Source organism: Eublepharis macularius, chromosome 14 (assembly GCF_028583425.1).
Source record: "Eublepharis macularius isolate TG4126 chromosome 14, MPM_Emac_v1.0, whole genome shotgun sequence".
Lineage (NCBI taxonomy): Eukaryota > Metazoa > Chordata > Lepidosauria > Squamata > Eublepharidae > Eublepharis > Eublepharis macularius.
In genome coordinates, this window is record NC_072803.1 from 36636017 (window position 1) to 36656653 (window position 20637).

The 20637-nt window shown below is 42.3% G+C and overlaps 1 protein-coding gene across 1 annotated transcript; it reads right to left on the reverse strand.

The window, feature by feature from the left end:
* Positions 1-612: 612 nt before the first annotated feature.
* On the reverse strand, positions 613-6289 carry BMP10 (bone morphogenetic protein 10). Its single transcript, XM_054998320.1, has 2 exons — positions 5971-6289; positions 613-3807 (listed from the first exon to the last, which is right to left on the reverse strand). The coding sequence occupies exons 1-2, from the start codon at positions 6275-6277 to the stop codon at positions 2864-2866; spliced, it is 1251 nt and encodes a 416-aa protein (XP_054854295.1). The 5' UTR covers positions 6278-6289; the 3' UTR covers positions 613-2863.
* Between the last annotated feature and the right edge of the window lie 14348 nt (positions 6290-20637).

A 20637-nucleotide genomic window follows, 5' to 3' on the forward strand; every position in this document is an offset into this window, starting at 1 on the left:
CAGATTGTCCTTCATTAGTACAAATCAGAACTGTACAATATTCTCCTTCATTAGTAAACCTGGACATGTGTTCAAATGGTTGTGACTTCGTTCAGGTTGCTTATGATTACTTAGCATGTTTCTCCTCCTACCTGCCCCACTGCCATTACTTACTACTACTTTTTGTTATGAAAAAGTGAGAGGTATTGTGGTTGCTTAGCAACCTAAAAGGTGCACCCATCAACCATTTCCCAGTCAAGTTGGAAGTGATTGGGGAACATGGCTTATAACAGACAAAATTTCCAGGCTGGTTTAGAGTCTGGTGGTGGCATCAATTTGCAAGCCTTCATACATCTGGGGGATGTGGAATGGGGCATACATGGAATTAGTTCCCTGTCCATGTTGTGCAAGCACCTAACATTAAACAGGGAGAAAAAAATGCTACTATATACTGGATGTTACTATAGTTTGTATTATATGGAGAAATTAGAAAAAAATTGACAATGATATATTTACAAAGAAAACAACCAAGAAAACCTGTGCATTGGTTGCAGCAATTAGCATCCAACTCCCTTATGGTTCAATACATAAGATTATCCAAGTGTATTTTCATACAAGCACAAAAATAAAACATTTTGTATTCTACAGTATATTACATGGACAGCAGTCAATAAATAGATCAATAAATAATGGCTGTGTGGATGTAGGTTAAGCTGGTTTGAGTTAGTCCTTGATCACGTCTTCAGCGTTGATTCCCATGAAGAGTCCTAGTCTGTTCTCTCAAAGACAAGACCCTTATCTCACTTGGGAAGATAGCTTTGCCTTAAAAGTGTAAAATGGAGGCCGGGGACAGTACAGTCAACTGTAGTTAAGAGCAGAGAGTCAGCATCAATTACACTTTGCAAAGAATCTGACAAATTTCCAGCTTAGTATAAATAAAGCATCAGGTCTATTGTTTCTCAGCTCTGACACCTTCTTATCGCAGCGATTTGTTGGAGAAGAGTGGCGGAAACATGACATGTGACTCCATGGTATATGGTTGAAGTGGAGGATGGGGGAAAGAATGGCCTTGTGAATTTCTAGCTTCAACGTCCAAGCTCATACCCTGGAAATCTAGTTGGTCTCTAAGGTGCTACTGGACTCGAAGCTTGCTCTCATAAAGAAAAAGTCCCTTTCTTTGTCTCTAGGAGTGTTCCATTCAGATTTAACAAATAGACTATGCTCAGAATAATTCTTCCTTTTTAGAAACTTAAGATGCAAAGAACATTAGTTATTTGAGGGCCACACATTCTGCTGTTCATTGGCCTAAAGTTGATAGGCACTGGGTAGGTAATTCATACAAGAGGATGATATAAGTCTTGCAAGATGCAACATGCGCCAAATTTGGAATTGCACTTCCCAAAGCTAGCATTTACACAGTTGGAAATACTCTTCAAGAAGTATAAGTTGTCTTTGGACAAGCTGTCCAGAAAGCTGTACCAAACTGACAATGCAGACAAGTCTTGAAAGGGAGAGACCAGTGGATGAGGTGTTGCGTAGAAAGAGGAATTTGCCCATGCATCCTTTCTCTAACAAGCAAAAGGTGCCCAAAGTCCCTTTCTTTATACAGATACTAACAATACAAGAAGCTCTCTCCTCCTGTGCATCTGGAGGTGTCTTGGCCAAATCCCTTCTACTGGAGCCTGCATTTGTCCTTAGTATGCTAGTACTGCTCCTATTTGAAGCTATTTCTAATGACTATGCTTTATGCAGGAGCTGTTTTTGACACATATATTATACCTACAGTCCTTCCTCTGGTATTGGTTGAATCTAGATCATTTCAATTTAAAAGGATCAGGTAGCAGGTGATATGAAAGGATCTGCTGTGATCCTGGAGAGCTACTGGTAACCAAAAGAAACAATACTATCCTGGGAAGGCCAATGATCTTGTTTGGTGTAAGGCAGCTTCATGTGTGGGTTAATCCTTTTCCTCTGCACGCATACCACGTTTTCAGTTCAAATCACACACCATCGCTGCTATTTACCAGAAAAAACACTAGTTTGGCCTTGAGCTAAGGCTGACTAATAAGAAACTCTTTGCTGTTAACATGATGTGAAATAGGGAAGAAATGCACATAAACATTGTGAACATTATGCACACAAACATAAAGTGAAACAACACAGGCAGCTTATCTGTGTGCTCAGTTAAAATTCATGAAGCCCATCCCCTGAATGCTTTATTGTTCCATTGTGACTGTTCATATAAGTCCTTTAAGTGTACGAGAACCTGTTAATTCTTCTTTTGATGAAAATAGCCCAAAGGTGGGAAATAACTGGCAGCATCAACATCGGGGTTTAGTTTATACCCTCATCAAAATCAAATGGGAACCCCTTTCCCCAATTGTGCCCCTTCAGACAGGGGGAGTAGCATATTTGAATGCTTGCTGGCCAGACTGGGAGACAGAAAGCATTCAGAGATGTGACTTCACTAAGCCCACACTAGTTGTATGTGTTCTGAGGGAGTTTTATTTTATGGGGGAACATGCACAAAGTATCCTCATTTGCTGTCTTAAGGCTGTACACTTAAAAAAATAATACTTGTCACTGGATTCTGGTGATTGTATAAAATATTATAAAGCACAACCCCATTTACCCAAGCCAAGAAAGTAGCAAAGGACTGATTCACTCAATGCAAAGTCCTTGTAGTTGTCATGAGAACTTTGTAGCACGTGAATTGGCCCAAATAGACATCCCCTCTAATCCGCTGCCTCTGCTTCAAGTTATCTGTACACATCTCATTAAATAAGCTCATATAAATATGTACAAATCAGAACTGTACAAATTTACAGATGGGACAATTAAATACTCAAAGGCCACATATGCCATGCAAGGGGTTGCCCTGCTACTATCGGCAGCCGCATTCCAATACTGACATGTCTTCATAGTTTAGCTTGTAGGTAACCACACCTTTATCTAAGTAAAGCAAAGAGATGGGAGCCAGCCGGGTAGGTACACAACAGGCTGGGGAAGCTTTCTGGGGGTCATTCAAGTGAACCAAAGTCCGGGCCATGGCATAGGTGGTGGTGAGTTGATCATCCAAAGGGTAAGAGCATGCACCCTTACACTGGTAGGCTTCATAGGTTTGCGGGGCAATGATCCAGGAATCCCAGCCAATCTCCTTGAAATCTACAAGGAGTGAAGTCCTTTTGCAGCTGCTCCCTGCGTTCCTTCTTATGCGGGAGGTTGAGTCATAGATAATGTTGGACCTTATCTGAAGAAGCTTCTCCTCCCTGGGTCTGGTGTAGAAATCATTCATGTCCAGATCCTGCAAATCTTGCATCTGCTCATGCTCTATCATTTCATTCAATTCATGCTTTTCCTCTTTCTTGGCATGGCCTTGGTCATCTGAAAATACAATTAATAAAGGCTCGTGTTTGGCCTCTGCATCGATGTCTATATCTCCTTTTCCTCGTGCATTAGGCTCCTCTCCCCCTCTGTTCTCAATCTGCACCTCTAGCCGATGAGTGGTTGAGTCTGAGTGATGCCATTTCCTGATGGCCTCTGTGACCTCAAATGTTTTCCATTCATTGTCAGTGCTGTGAATGTGTCTGGAGGCCAGCACTTTCATTTTCTTCTCGCCTTTCTTTTTCCCTTCTCCATGTTCATTCTCCAGCACTTCAAAAATGGTGACTTTCCTGTCCAGACCACCGTAACGCATTCTTTCCTCTTCCACTAGAGTGTAGAGCCTCAGTTCAGCCTTAGTGATTTTTTCATGGTGAGGGATAGAGATGTTGAAAAGAAGAGGGTATCTCTGTATTCCATTAAAGTGGGCAGGATACAAAATCTGCTCTGGGAATTAAAAATAAATACTTACTACACTTCTGCTTTGTAACTGTATGCGCACATGCACTCATTAAAAAGGCTAGGGGGCATCTTAAGCAATTTCCACTGTGTCAAAATTGCCTTGATAGCTTACAACAAACATTTCTACAAGAAAGTTGGAGCGAGGTACAATTGGTAAAATCAAGATTTAAAGAAAGAGAGCCAGCATTTGATATAGTAGAAATTACATAATAAGGCGAAGGCCATTTCACACCTCTGATTTGTTAAGAGTGCATTTAAAAAACTGCAGGAGGACATTCTAGATGCTGGAGTGCATTAGGAATGATCTGTTTTCTTCAATAATTATGTCATAATATACTGTTATCATGTAATATGTGTGTGTGTGTGTGTGTGTGTGTGTGTGTGTGTGTGTGTGTGTTGTAGAAATGGGAAATTAACAACCTGATCTACAAGATGCTTAAGGTAGAGCATTTTGATATAAGCAAATTAATGGTGACACAAGTAAGTCTTAAGTGGTTTATGGATTGGATTGTTACAAAGATCTTAGTAAGGGCCAAATTAGATGTGATGTTAAGAGATCTGGTGATGGATTTTCCATTTTATTTAAGTCAATAGATCAGTCCTTGGTGTGAGGATCAGACAGGGAAAACAGCATGGGGGAAGGGATTTAACATTTTGTTCTGCATAGTTTTTCCAATTTCAGTTGGCCCCCAGGAGTTTCTGTTTGCCCAACAAGGGTGGACTTAGAGATACCCATAGGACAAAGAGCCATTGATGGACACTGACTAAAGCTGAGAAAATGGCATAGAGTTAAACCTTTATTTCCTCTTCCCTCAGCTATATCCCCAGTTGAGAGTTTTGTTCACAGAAGAGAAGATCATGTTAGTTTGGCCTTGTTTGAGGAAACTCTTATTGCTCTCCACCAGAAGCATATACCTAAAGCGGGATTCCTCCATCTTGTTTTTGATTAAGGCTTACACATAACTGAGTACTTTGGCTGTTAAGTCATATTAGAAAGCCAATTAATATCATGCTACGCTGTTGCATCTGCAAATGGCAGCTTATGATACGAACCAATAAAAACACATTTTTATTTTATTTTAAACCAGTTTAAACAGAGTTTAAATCAGTTTAGTTCCATTGACTTCAGTGATTTAAACAGAAATATTCTATTCTACTATTCTAAACTGCTATTGAGAATTTCCAGAACCTCAGTATAAAATGTTCGTTAGGTATGAAAAAATATAATAGAAAATAATCTTGGGGAAAAATGGGGGGGGGGGGTTTGTAAATGAAATCTTGATAATTATTTACATATTGAATTCTTTGTTTTTCTGTTTCCATGCAACAAAATCTTAAACAAAATCTTCTGAAAACTTTTTTTTACCCAGACTTTTAACGAAGGGGTTTTAATCTTTTTAAAGCTGTTTTTTCAAAGAGCATTCTATCCATGTAAACACCAGTGAAATGTACCATTAATACATTATTCTATACATATTATATTATATATTCTATATAAAATTCATACACAATTATTCCATAAAAAATCATATTCAAACACACACAAGTTTAGTCATCATGAGGCAATACCCAGTAAATGAACACAATCCACTTGGAAGTTCTTACTACACAAGATCTATTGAAATCAATGGAAGATGTGCAAGATAACAAAAATGGTCTTGCAAAAAAACTCCCAGTGATTTCTATGGGTCCCATGCAAGAGAACTTTTGAGTGGATTACACCATTGTGATGTCTTCTGAAAAAGACGAAAATTACATTTAGAATGCAGAAATCTTAAATCTGGTACGGATGGGTAGGATCCCTTTCCCCCTTTTTAGATCACAAAATCTAAACATGAAAGCATCCAAGATCCCGCCCCCCCCCCAATTCAGTTATAACCAGGGATGGGCCATGCAGTGAAGGACCTAGAAAATAATTTCCACTTCAAATCGTTTGCAGTATGAAAGTCAACCAGTTGGACAGATCAGATGCACGTGTCATCATATAGTAAGTAAACCCACTAATTTATGTCATCTAGATTACTTTGGTATTGTCTCTCAGACATTCCTCTATCTCATTAAGGTAACAATTATTTCTTTCAACCAATCTAATCTAGTTGCAATGTAATTGAAAGTCATGCTTGATCCTCTGAGGATCTCAGAACTTACCTTCATTTTTGAAGCTTCTAACAATGTTGGCAGAAGGCATAGATGTCTTATCAGTAGCAAACCTGTTATAGAGCTCTAACATATATTCTGGAGGGTCCACTTTGGCTGTTCCTTGCATGGGAATGTCGGAGAGGTTAAGTGCCTTCAGCAATGCATTTTGCAAATTTTGAAGCAGTGCGTCCTGTTCATCAAAAAAAGGCATGTCTTCCTCCAAAAGAGGTACGTCTAGGCTCATAATAGGACTACAGTTCACAAAGTGGACCAGCAAAGGGAGGGTGGCCCAGATCTGAAAGGCTACAAAACCCATTCCTTTGTCCTAGCTGGCCACTGTACTCAACGCTTTAGCTCTGGTGCCGTCTAAGTGGCTGTTGTATCCCCAGCGATGGATATATACGGCTTGTGTCAGAGACGGTGACAAGTTTGGAAGCTCTTTGCTTGAAGCTTGTGATCAGTCTCCCCCCCCTCTGTCATCCCCCCCCCCATTGAGGTCTTAGTAATTGGATATGGCCTCCTATGGTAGCTGTCCCTTATCTCCGCTAGTGTAAGCTGTTCACCAGCTTTCTGTTGCTATCTCACAATCCTTTCACTTAATGAGCATTTTGTAAACATTCCACATTTGGATGCTATGAAATAAAGCAAGTTTTCCTCTTCTGCTGAAGACCTGACTCTCCTCTCCCTCCCTTGCTGCTTGCTTTGTTTGGCCTGGCTGGCCATTTTAAAACCATGCATCTTTGCTGCAGTTTCGACTACATATGTGTATGACACTACATCCATGCTCCATGTTGTTATCAAGTTTCTGCTAGTGCAACAGAAGCAAACCTGTATTTAACAGAAGCGGGTAGACCTTCTTTGAAACATATTGGCTATCATCTATCTGCTCAAATGGGAAGTCATCATAAAAGCCATTAAATGAGTATCGAAACAGGTTGGCAAATGTTTAGAAGATGGAAATGGGATATTGCAAAGGAAACACTCCCAAGAGTTTTAAAAAGAAATTCCCTCTTTAGGATGAATTATAGCCATTGATGACCCTTTTATTGGTTGAATGCTTAGTGGCTTGAGAACCACATGTGGCTCACCTGAGCAGTTTCCCCCAATGTGGCACCTGCCCCATGTTCCAAGAAATTGCCTGGTATGCCACAATTGCTTCTGACCTGGCAGGTGGTTCCCCCCTTGAAATAGCTGCTACTGGAGGGAATGAAGGTTGTGTGCCTCCCGGAGCTGCAGGCCTGATGCCAGGAACAGAAGTAAAGAGCCCATCCTCTCCAACTATCCCCTTCTCTTCTCTGCAGCCCATGTGCTCTCATTTGAGCACCCAGGTGGCTATTGGAAGAAAAGCAAACTGGCTGTAGGGAACAGAGAGTAAAACTACCACCCCCACAGCAGACACAATGGGGTGGTAGTGATTTTACTCTCCTATCTCCTTAGCCAGCTTGTTCTCCTCTGGCTGCACTGGTAATCTCGCTCTGACACCTGAGCCGCTGTGCCTCACGCTGAGGAGAGTGAGAAGTGAGAAAGCCCTTTGCTACACAAGGCCTGGTTAAAGTTCAACATTGGTGGGAAGGGACAGCCCTACATGGGCAGAGGTGCTCTTAATTTCTTGTAAAGGAAGAAATTACAGGGGGTGGGGAGAATAAAAGTTATGGGGGGTGGGGGAGTAATTTTAATTGTAACTCCTTACAAGATTGTTGCGCTTTTTTGATAGTTTGAATGACAGTCCAAGTATGCATATGAAAAATACTGTACTTAAAGGGAGTATCCAAATTATATCTAATTTTAAAGCTCTTAATTTGGCAGTAAGACATTGAAATTGTCTTTTTGCCAATACTTTGGGATGAAGATCATTAAGTATCTGGATTTCATTTATCATTAGCAAGGGTTTTGCTGTTCCACATTTTATGGCATCAGCCCTTGCAGCCTGAATGTGAGAAGGATAATGAATAGAAGATCAGAACACCAGATTTCAAAGCATTTTTATAATTCTTTCATGGTGGTGAATACCAATAAGCTCCAAGGGTAAAGTGTAGCCCATTCAGTTCTGTGGGATGGCCTCAGCAGGGCTTCCTGGTGAATCATTCCTCATATGCTTCTTAATAATGCCCCAAACTGCCCAACCAGTGCAGGGTGGCTGCTGGTGGCCGATTGTCTTGGTGTTTAAATGGCAGGAACTAAGCTGCTCCTGTGGGCTGACTTCGACTTTCCTCCAGGATAATTACTTGGCTGTTTGAATACTATTCTAGTAGGGTAGCCATGTTAGTATATTGTTGCAAAACAAAACAAAAAATCCAGTGGCACCTCAAAGACTAACAATGTTTATTCCAGTATGAGCTTGCGTGAGTCAGAGCTCCCTTCCTTATGCACAATGGAAAGCAAATCATTTTCCTCATTTTTACAGAAAATTACGGAAAGGCAGGGGGAAGAGGAAGGAGCTGAGCAGAGAGAGGAATAGTATAATAAATCAGGTTATATTCCCTATGTGAGGATTTGGGTAGTTTAATAGATAAATACTCTTCTGCCAGCTTTTGGTGCCCTTGTTTTGTACAGTAGACCTATGCTCATAGGGAGAGTCTCTTCCAGGCAGGGCTTTTTTTCTGGGAAAAGAGGTGACGGAACTTGGTGGGTTGCCAGCACAGAGGGCAACTCCTCGCGGAAGGTGGTGCCCCTGGTACCACATGCGCGTGCGCAAAGTGCACACACGCTCCCAGGACCACAGAATGATGTCACTTTGTGTCAGTTGGAACAAGGGGGGAGTTTTTTAAAGTTTATATCACCCTTGGTGAAAATGGTCACATGGCCGGTGGCCCCGCCCCCTGATCTCCAGACAGAGGGGAGTTTAGATTGCCCTCCGCACTGCTTGGCGGCGGAGCCACCGGCCATGTGACCATTTTCAAGAGGTGCTGGAATTCTGTTCCACCACGTTCCAGCTGAAAAAAAGCCCTGCTTCCAGGAACAGATTGCCAGGGTTGTCTATGTTTTGCATGCAACTTTGGAATCCTTCCTTTGAAGCATCTAGTATTGCATCAAATCTCTACAAAACAACCGCCCCTCTGCACCAATACTGAGAGTTTTCTTGTGCATCCTCTCTGATAAGTATTTTTTTGTCCTGCACTATCAGGAAGATGAAGTCCATTGCTCACCATTTTCATAATCCATTTGAGCTAGGTTCACCAGAGGTTCCATAGTATGGCTTTATACTATACATGAAGAAAGAGACCAATTCCTAAACTTTCTGCCAAGTTACTAGTGTGGCTTAAGACTCCTGGTAATGAGCCACAAAAATAAACTAATCAAGTAATTACAGAGATGCTGTGGTACAAAGCAGCCACCCCAGAGGAGATGCCTGCTGCTTCTCTGCACGATTCATTGTTCTGCCCTTGCATCAGCATCTGATGGAGGCTTCAAGGCAGCTTATAGTAAACTTTTCAAGTTAAAACCAAAATAAAACAATGAACCCCACATTCCTCCTTCCCAAAGATTCCTGCTGTTCATTGATCATCAAAAGCCCTGGCAGACAAACCCTGCAGCACTTCCCGAAGATGCTCACTGTACGTCTTTAGGGAGCGATTCCCCCAAAGTGGGAGCCCTGATGGAAAAGGCTTAAGCTCTGGTCAATGCTACGCAGATCATCCTAAGTGGGGGAACAGTCAGCAGATGACTGCCAGAAAACCATAGCTGATGCACAGGGACATATGGGTAGGGCCAGCCCTTTAGATCTATGGGCCCCAGGCTACAAAGGGCTTAAAGGTCATAATAACTAGCACTTTGAAATGAACTCTAAACAAACTGGCACACAAGGTAGCTATTTCAAAATAAGCAACATATGTTCCCATCAGCTAGAGCCTTACAATAGTCAGGCTGCTGCATTTTGGACCAGTTGTAGTTTCTGGATTGTCTTCAAGGGCAGCCCCAGATAGATCACATGACAGTACTCCAGCCATGAGGTTACAGAAGTATGTATCAGTTTGGCTCGATTGGCTGAGTCAAAGAAAGTGGATCGTTGGTGATCCAGATATGGCTGAAAGAAGATGCTCTTGGCCACTGTACCTGCCTGTTTTTCAAAAAACAATTATCTTCATCATTGTATTGGGCATGATTGAAGAACTCAATAAAGTTAGGGCAGGGGTGTAAACATCAGAGGAAGTCACTTGTTATATCTCCAAATTAGTCTCTTCTCTGAGTTTACCTTCTTCCAATCAGGAAGTACATCAGAATAGTGACTCTTATTACACTCTAAAGTAACCTTTTTGGGGGCGTAGAAGGGAAATGTGCCAAAAATATGCCTCAGCTATCCCAAGTTTGTGATGCAAATTGTGATGCAAATTCTGACCTTCTCAAATAAGCTGGCAAGATGCGACGCTCATACATCTCTTGGATTGCAGTGACATTTATATCTATATATGTCCTGCTCTGGAGAATCACTTGAAGATGACCCATCATTGCTGAGTTCCTTAAACTATGGGTGGTATGAAGCTTTCCCAAAGATGTGCTTGAAACTGGAGAAATTCCTCCCATTGCACGTTACCAGGAGCTGGCTGATGCATGAGGTAACCGCTGGATGTGATACGGGAGATAAAGGGATGTGACACGGACAGCGTGATGAGCACGTGGCGGGCTAACTAAAATTAGTACTCATTTCTGCATCTCTCAATAACCAACTTCCCCTCCATTACATCTCATTGCTGGACTCTTGTTATTTCCATCAATAGGCCATTCCTAGCTTATTATAAAAGTAATTTTCAAAGTAGAAGATGGCCCTAATCAAATAAAAGTGTGCAAAGAAGATCTAATTCTGCAGCCATCATGATTTTTAATAGTACTATCCATGTTAATGGGTACTTTACAGAACAAGTAAAGTGGAAAGCCCCCAAACTATTTACAATTAATAGCCCTGCACAGACAACTATTGATGTGCGGAGGATGGTGGATGGGATCGCACCTGTCGGCCACACCCTCACTCTCCACACACAGGTCAGGTCTTCTGCACAGAGCATTCATGGATTTAGGGTCTGTACAGAAGAACTGATCCATGTGCAAGGTCAGGGGGCAGGGCCAGTGAGTGTGATTTTCCTCCTTCATGCATTGATTACCCCCAGGTGATCATCTGTACAGGTCTTAAATTTTACAGCACAAGAGACAGCAGAGGGAGGAAAGGGAGATGAGAGACACAGGAGGACGTTGAACAGGGAATTACTGGTGAAACATGACTTGTGTGATGATTAATGGCCAAAAATGTGGACTGGCCCTTTAATTTACTGGGAAAGTTCCCAGTGGGCCATTGTTGTGGAGGGCCCTGCAGACAGCCAGGAGCAAGCTGAGCCAAGCCCCAGGGGGGCTGGTAATGCTACAGAGGCTGCTTGGCTTGGATCTGGCCAGGGCAAGTGTTGCTTTCTGCCATGTCACCATCAGCACAGTCTTGGTCAACAGATCATGCCATTTGGATAGGACCTAACTGGCCAGGCCACATGGCTTAGACCTAAGCCACATGGCTTAGACATGGCGTCTTTCAAGCGCGATTTCTGAATCGCGCTGGGAAAACGCTATACTTCCAGGTGTTTAGTGAACACTTAGTGCAACACTGGGACATGCCAAGGTAATGTGGATTCAGCCCTAATTAGTGTCAGTGCAAGGGGAGGCCATGGGCAAATTTACGTTCACTGTCACTGCTGCCAGGCTTGCAGCTGGGCCATTGTAACGATCCAGTCCATCCTGTACTTTTGTGAGACTACTAACTACTGTACTTTTGTACAGACTACAACTGTGTTCTAATTTTTCTTTGAGATTATTTCAAGCTCGTCTGGTCAACAGAAGATCCTAGCATAAAGAAGCTCTTTTCTCTAGAAGGGAGGAAGTTGTCATTGGACATTTTTGGAATTCTCTTTCCATCTCGTTATTTCGTTATAACTTTGGTATTCAGTTGGGTGTCAGATAAGATGAAGAGAGTATCTTCCATGACACTGACAAAAGCAAGACAACGGCCCAAATGCTTTTCACAAATTTCCAACTTATTGCCTTCCTCCCTTGACTGTGATGCTATTTCAAGACCTGCATTCTTATCCTTAATGAGAATTCCAGCACAAAACTCCATGAACTCTTCAGCATCAAAATTCCCTAGGGCAAATTTTCTCTGCCTTTATAGCAAGGCGTATCTTTTTTGTAGTCTGAAAATTTGATCCCACAGTTACTTGTTGGATATTATCTGCTTGGCAAAGGGGTATTTTAGTTTATAGTTTAATTGTACTGACTCCGGTTGTCAATGGCAAATAGTTAAAAAGTAGTAAAAGTGTCCAGCAGACACAATACATTCTGGGTGTCCCCAGCAAGAGGCTTTCAAGGCAAGAAGCAGAATTGGTTTGCCGTTGAGATCCACTACAGAGTCTTCCTTGGCGGTCCTATATCCAAGTACCAACCCTGCTTAGCTTCCAAAATCTGACAAGAGCAAGCTATACCGTATTATTCCACGATCCAGCAGTTCCCTTAGTGAGGGGGAAAATACAGCCTATTATTAGCAAAATACAGTCCTCTTTAAAAACAGCACAGCAAGACATGCAAGCCCTATAAGTAGTTTCAGGTGGGTTACTGTGCTGGTCTGTAGTAAAAGAGCAAGATACAGGTCCAGTAGCTTTCATGAAATTCCTTCCTGTTGTGAGAATTTGGCACTGGCAGTAATCACAGAGTTGCCAGGTTAACCTAAATAATGATCAAACTCACCTTAGAAGAAGTTTGGGGAGCTCTGTGGAGTATGCATGTCTTGCTATGCTGTTTTAAAGGAAAGCTAGGCAGGGCAAGGAAGATTAGCTAATCCATCTTTTGGGCATAGCAGATGCTGGAGGAAGAAATAGGGTTGCAAGTCCTTAGCAGGCAACTCATGGGCAGGAATGGCATTGTGTGATACCGTAATACCACTTCTGGCTCCATTACCAGAAGCAATGTCACTGTGCCATGCAACAGTCTAGGGATTTCTTGAAACTCTAAGGTAAAAACCAAAGGGACTGGGAAAATTCCCAGAGTGTCACACAACATGGCAACATCACTTTTGGGTTCCCAGCCAGAAATGATGTTACATGCTGCTGCTCCTCCATTTCCCTCCCACAACTCCACTGAGCACCAGTTGGGGGACAGGGAAGTCTGGTGAGGGTTTCCCCACCAGCGCCAGACATCCGGCAGTCCTAGGAGAAAGAGATAGAGGGTTCAAGAGACAAAAGTACTGAACCAGTTCTGTTTACAAATGCATCATGGCAACTTATCCAAGAAAACCAGGGGAGTGGAAACCAGAGGGGCAAAGACATCCCAATCTGAAAGCAATGTCGCTTCCCTTCCAACTTGAGGGCATTTGTAAAAATGACCCGCTTTGTGTAATTTTATAGGCAGAATGTTGATACTGCCTGTTTGCGGAGTACACAGACTACAAAGTGGATGAGTTAGAAGGGGGCTTCCTTCTGCCTGCTTGCTGCCCTCCTTTTTTTCTCAAGCCTGCTTGGCAGTTACAAGTGCTCTATGAGGTGTGGAAGGCAGTTTATCTCATGGAGTGAATGGAACAGCCTCCCCCAGCAGCCTCTGGTGTTAAAGGGATGGATTTATCTCCAGCTGATGGCAGAGTGCCTGGCTTACCTCTCAGTGTAATGCCCCAGGGACATCACATTGATGTGTTCCTGTCAAACACCTCGAAATATTCCTTGGGAAAATATGACAAACCCCGGTGTTTTCACCAAACCCTCCCCCGCCCCCCGTACCTGTATCCCCTGGTTCTTCTGTTATGGCTATTAATATAATTTCCCCCCTCAAAATATAGAAATCTGTCACCTTTCCCAGAAGCATTGTCCAAGGCGATATACAATGGAAATAATAGTTATATATAGTAAAACATAATGATTAAATTAGCATATTACCAAGCTCAAAGAAATAACTTGCAGCATTCAGATAACTTTACAGCAAGATCGGAGTCCCGCAGCACCTCAATGACCCACAAGATTTTCAAGGTATAGGCTTTTGAGAGTTAAAGCTCCTTTCCTCAGATAAATTTAATAATGGATAGATCATTTTCATTATACTTTGGAATGATAAGAAAGATAATGAGTTTCCAGTTGCTTTTTATAAATTATTGTAATTTTTATTTATTTGTTTGTTTGTTTTCAATTTATATTCCACCCTCCCCACATTTCCAGCAGGCTCAGGGCGGATTACAGACACATACAGTTAAAATATATAAAACGATTATTATAAATTGGGAACCATAAAAACATCCAAAATTACTACATAAGTTAAAATACATATAAATATGAACATAGCAGCACAGCTAACCAGCCTAAATCATCTCCAGATCATCTTCATAGTAAAAAGATGATTTAAATGCGGGGTATTTGTGGTGGGGAGGGCCCAATCCACCATTAACCAGCCAGGGGGGCTCTGCCTAGCACTGCCCATATGCCCGGTGGAACAGCTCCGTCTTGCAGGCCCGGCGAAAGGATAACAAGCCTCATCAGACAGAACGTTCCACCAGGCTGGGGCCAGGACCAAAAAGGCCCTGGCCCTGGTCAATGCAAGGCAGGCCTCCCTGGGGCCAGGGACCTTTAACAGATGGTTCTCACTGGAACGAAGAGTCCTCTGGGGTTCGTATGGGGAGAGGCGGTCCCGCAGATGTACAATGCATTTATTTCAAAGGAAAAATAGAGTAAAGTACAGTGAAATAAAATATTTAAAACACTTCCATTAAGTAGAGGGTATTTTGCTCATAGTTCAAACTTAGTTCATAGTTCAAACATAGTTCATAGTTTTTAAACTTTTCACCTGCCTCTTTAAAGACAGTAAGAAAGGGATTCAGGTTAACCTCACCTGGGACGGAGTTTAAGGGAGATGGTGCTGTCTGGACAGAAAAGATTCTGGAAGTACCAAGAAAAAAAGACTTCCTGAACCTTCATGTCTGAAAATGATCCAGTTTTCCACCCTAACTTCCAGTACTGATTATAGATAACTTCTGCCATAGAGATGCCAAGGGTACAGTGGTACCACAGAAAATCACAGCTAGTAGTGTAGTGGTTAAAGTGTCAGACTAGAATCTGGGAGACCCAGGTTTGAATCCCCACTCTGCCATGGAAGCTTGCTGGGTGACCTTGGGCTAGTCAGATACTCTCAGCCTACTCTACTTTACAGGGTTGTTGTGAGGATAAAATGAAGGAGAGGGGAACAATGTAAGCTACTTTGGATCACCATTTGGGAGAAAGGGAGACTATAAATGAATTTAAAAAATGTAGCAGCTTTCAAGTTTTACCAGAAGTTCAAGCTTTTGTACTTCTAGACATTTCCTCTCTGTGTCTGGAAGCTTCTCCAGGTTCAAGGAGCCTATATTTCCCCTATATTCAGTGACTTTGAAGAAACATCCAACGCTACTTGTTCCTTAGTACATCTGGATTAGCAATACCCTGGCTGCTCTGGGACTGACCATCTGCCAGGGCAAACTGGCCTTTTAACTGGTCAGCATCAAGTAGTGCCATGGATGGCGCACAGACATGACAATCTGCAAGAAAAGTAGATCTGAATTTTACAATAACCAAACATTGTCATAATGAGTAAATTAATTCTTTAATTTTGTTTCTGATTTTTTAAAATTATTTGATGTCATGTGAAAAGGAGTGCTCATAAACAGAAAGAATACCAACGGCATTTTTGCATGTCTATTTTCAAGACAACATACTAAATTCTGATATCTGACATAGCTGCTTCCAGTTCAGTGATTTTCCTACTACTGATTTTTTTCAAAGACAAAAGCTGTTTTTGCATTGCTTACCAGCCACGGAACATTGTGCGAAGCTCCCGGAACGACAATGTCTTCCTGGCGCAATTTCACACGAGAACCATTCTTGTGTGAAATTGTGCCAGGAAGATGCTGTCGTTCCGGGAGCTTCATGCAATGTTCCATGGCTGGTAAGCAGTGTGAAAACAGCCAAAATCCCTTGGGGTTGGTCCAAGGGCAAAGCATAAGGAAACCTCCTGTATGGAAGCTCCCTTGTAAAAAGCATTTGCAGTGACAGTAAGAGCAAAATGGGAATCTGCCTTGTGTGGAAGTACCTCTAGAGTTTTAGATATCATATGCCTGTCCTTTATCCAGCTAAGAAAAACAAGACACTGACACAGGATGCATTGAGAAAGAAGGGGAGCCTCAAATGAACATCCAACTCTAGGGACTCTCAAATATTTTCAAAGGGTCTGCCCAAAGTTACTAACAATGCAATCCAATGAAGAGTTACTCCAGGCTAAACCCATTGAAATCCATGGGCTCAGATTGAAGTAACTCTGTTTAGGACTGCACTGTTAGTAATTTTCAATTTTTTTTACTGTTGTAATCCCTTGCCACCTAGTGGTCACTTAACTTTGCTATAGTATTTAGCTGCTGGCCAAGGAAATCCACAAGCAACAAGTATGCAAACTATCCTCAGATAAGTCATCCTTAGTGCATCATATTTACTGTCCATTAAGGTGAAGAGCCAATTGCCTTTAAAAACAATCTTTATTTTTCACACACACACACCCAAAAAACCCCAAGGTAATACCATTTATTAGAATCAACCTAAATGTCATAAAGTTGTGAGCAAGTTTTTGAATTCTCTAGAAATCTTCACTGGGGTGGATTGCTTTAAACTAGCCTGACGGAGTGGCCCCCAGTCTGTAGCAATAATAACAGCAATTGCTGTCATCAGTAGATCCTGCACCAGCATGAGTTAAAGTTGCCAGCCTCCAAGTGGACCTGGAAATCTCCCAGAATTACAACTGTTCTTCAAACTTCAGAGATTGGTTCCCCTGGAGAAAATGGCAGGTTTGGAAGACAGATTCTATGGCAGCATGTCCCACTGAAGTCCCTCACCTCCCCAAATGCTGCCCGCCTCAGGTTACACCCCCCTTAAACTCCAGGAATTTTCCAACACAGAGTTGGCAACCCTAATGTTCCCGGAAGTGATCTCCTTACAAAAATATGATTTATGGGGGAATTAGCAAGCAAGGGAGACAGCTATACGAGAGGCAGTAACTGGGATCTGTCACCTTTGTATACCAGGTCCCTTCCGACAATAGAACAGCGAGTCTGGTGCTTAATATCAAACAATAACTTTTATTGAACACATGAACTTCATGCACATACACAAAAATTACTGGGAAAGATAATTACACAGAGAGAAAGAGTCCTTGGAAATGTAGCCAGAAACTGGGGATAGAGAGAGAGGGAGCAAATATATCTACCTATCCTGGAGAAGGTCTACTCCATTGGGGAAGGTCCAGTCCATGGAGGAAGAGAGTAGCTTCGAACGCCAGCATCCTCGGCCAAGAGACCAAGAGACTTAGGGAAGTGACCCTAAGGGAGAAGCCAGAAAGCTTTCACCATTTGAATGGGGCCAGAGCTCTACCTTTATAGGTAAAATGTGCCCTGAGGTGGAGGCGAGTCCTCCTAGCAGTTAGGACAAAGACTTCAATGGCCAGTTCCTGGGTTAGACAAAAGGCTTGAGTACTTTGATTGATAGCTGCCGGGGTGTGTGAATGTAGATGCAAAACTAGTTCTAGCGCTGCACAAAAAGGACAGTTTTCTGATGAAGTACACCAGAGCTAGGTTAAGTGTTTTTAGGAAGGGAACACATTGTGCCGAGAACGACTGTCTATACTTATGAATGTCATTTGATTATCTCCTCAATCATGGATGGGAGATCTCATCATGGAAGGAGGGAAAGGAATGTGCTAAGTGGGGGTGACTCTGTGAGGCTTTTGTTGCTCTGGGCACCAGAGGGGCAAGGATGGCAGTAAATTCAATCAAGCCGCAATCACTCCGCATTCCAGGGCAGCATTCCTTGCATGGCTGTTTCTCCCGGGTGGGATGTAGCAACGGCAGAGGCTCTCTGGGGGCTATACGGTAGCTATTTTAAACTCCAGAGGCTTGTACACTTTTAATATTACATGCAGTTATATGAAAACTGCTGTACAACTGGCAAAGGCCAGGCTGACTGCTTACACTAACACTTAAGAGCCCAGCGATTATATTGGATCCAGTTCTATTACTAGAAAAACACATTAAGGCATCTACAAAAAACACTTTCTACAACCTCTCCCTAGCCTGGAAAATGGCTTCTTACCTCAACATTGCCGACCTGGCCACCTAGATCCATGCTATGATAACCTAAAGACTTGATTATTGTAATGTACTATACATAGGTCTCCCATCTAAACTAACTAGGAGACTCCAATTGGTGCAAAACGCTGCAGCTTGACTGTTATCAGGAGCGTGCAGGAGCATGAACATCACTCCCATTCTATAGTCACTCTATTGGCTACCCATTAGTTACCAAGCTCAGTTCAAGGCAGGGCTTTTTTTCAGCTGGAACACATCGGAACACAATTCTGGCACCTCTCAAAATAGATCACATGTGAAATGGCCCCACCCACCTCATTCTGTTTCCTCCCACAGGCCAGCTGAAGGGGCGATTAGAACTTAAAGATTCCCTTTTCATGCAGCCTGCAAGCTGCATGGAAAGGGGCACTTCACAACCCACAAGCTTGCTTCAGCTGGCCCATGGGGAAGTCCCCGCAGGCCAGCTGAATTGGGGGGCAGTTTAAAGTTTAAATCGCCCTCTACACCACTCAGGAGCAGCACGGAAGGCGATTTAAACTGTATACTCCTGTTCAGCTGGTCTGCGGGGACTTCCCCGGGGGCCAACTGAACTGGGGATTAAAGTTTACATCACCCTCCACCACACTTGGGAGCAGCACAGAAGGCAATTTAAACTTTAAACCCCCTTTCAGCCGGCCTACAGGGGCTGCTGCTGTGCAGTGGCACAGAAAGGGGCATTTAAACCCAGCTGGCGCACTTCTGCTGCACAGCAGGGGCATTTAAACTAGCCAGCTTGCTTCTAATTCTTTAGAGCTAAGCTTGGCCTCCTTATCTTTTGTTTTTATATCTTCTGGGGAGTGGCTCCACCCTGCATGGTGATGTCACTTCCCAGAAGTGACATGATTGCGCAGTCCTGAATATTGGCTGTACTAATCTCATACTGTGCAATCCACCTTGAGTCTCAGTGAGAAAGGCAGACTATAAATGACATAAAATAAAAATAAATCAGTTGTCATTCCAGGAGATCTTCAGGCCCCACCTGGAGGTTGATATCCCTAAGTTTAATAAAACTAGCCATTATTTTGGTTTCTCTGTCCCAGTAGCCCTTGATGCAATTTGAAATCTGTGGTGCAGCCTGTGCTCCAGGCTAGAAGAAGCAGCACAAGCAAAATTTCATTGAATCAGAGTAACTAATAAGCACTGTCTTTACACTGCCTTTACACTCATGAAGCATAGAGATTTTGGATGTGTATATCACAAGTGCTGGGGAACCAGTATCCATTCCTGCTCTGGGCCTTTTGCTTATCAACCTTTTAAAGTTATAGTTGTGAATGCAGAAATAATGCCTTACTTGAAAGGGAAAAGCACCAGGGTATATATAAAAAGAAAGAAACTGAAAGAAGGTTAATCTATGCCCCAGTCTGAGAACATTCTTTCCTGGAATGTGAATAAAGCTGAGTTAGTTTTCTCTGGCTTGGTTATATGTCATGTCCTGGCTAGATTCCTGGTGGGACAAGGAACCAGATTCCATGGAATCCCACGTAACTTTCACCTGTCTTTTTTTAAAAAAAAAACAAAGAAACTGAAGGCTGTGATGAGGTGTGAATGAAGAGCAGGTAGTGTATATCTCAAGATGCTTTTTTCCTCTGTTAAAAAGAAAAAGAAAATGTAGGTATTTAAGAGGAGGATTGAAAGAAAACATTTAGCAGCTCCTTTCTGTCCTTCCTCTGTTACTCATTGCAGCCCACAGTGGCTGCTTTTCATTTAAAAAAAGGTAGAGATCTTGCCCAGAAGACCATGTAATACGTCACTTGCCTCTAAGTCATTTTCTCTGCAGTATACTAGTAGGTAATGATGATGACCTGCTCTTGATGTTTCTAAAGGAGCTGGAGATGCCTACTTTATGGCTTTTGGTAGCTAGATGATGTTTCTTGTGAATGATTATTGATTCCTGGTGGTTACTAGTTAGGCATTTGCGGTGGCTGAGGGCTACAGAGCAGCTGGATGATGTTGAAATGGGAAGAGGGGAAGACAGTGGTTAATGTTGCAGCTGATTAGGACAGAGATGGGGATTTGAGAGCCTCCAGAGATGTGCTGTTTTGGACAGGGGATGCTGAAGCTGCTCTAAAGTGTGTTTCAAATATATCTGAAAGTAAATAGATATTTTAAAAAACACCATCGTTCTCCAGTGCTACATCTTGTACTGGCTGATCTGTCTCTTGAAGTTAAGTCTATGTCCTAGTTCTTTCCCGTGCCCTTCACGTGCCGTGTGTATTGTGTGGTTCGGCTCTATGTTATGTTGATTAATGTTGTTTTTATGGATTGGTTTTTGGATTTTGATATTGATAGTTTTATGGTGGTTGTTTTTATGATTTTACTGAATCTTTATTTTGTGAGCTACCTTGAGCAAATCTCTAGAAAAGGGATATAGAAATTTTCAAAATATATGACTTACTGTTCAGGGATCCTCAGGAGCTGTATCTTAAATGTTTTCTGTGTAAGCAAGCTGAAAAAAAAACTTTTCTTTCTTGTTGATTCCTTCTCTAACCTTCCGAGTATCAATTTGTTTTTTGTTTCCAGTGTTC

Coding starts and splice junctions, on each gene's coding strand:
- BMP10 (XM_054998320.1), bottom strand. CDS start 6,277: ATGGGTTTTGTAGCCTTTCAGATCTGGGCCACCCTCCCTTTGCTGGTC. Junction 3,808..5,970: donor TAGAAGCTTCAAAAATGAAG/GTAAGTTCTGAG, acceptor TTTAATTCCCAG/AGCAGATTTTGTATCCTGCC.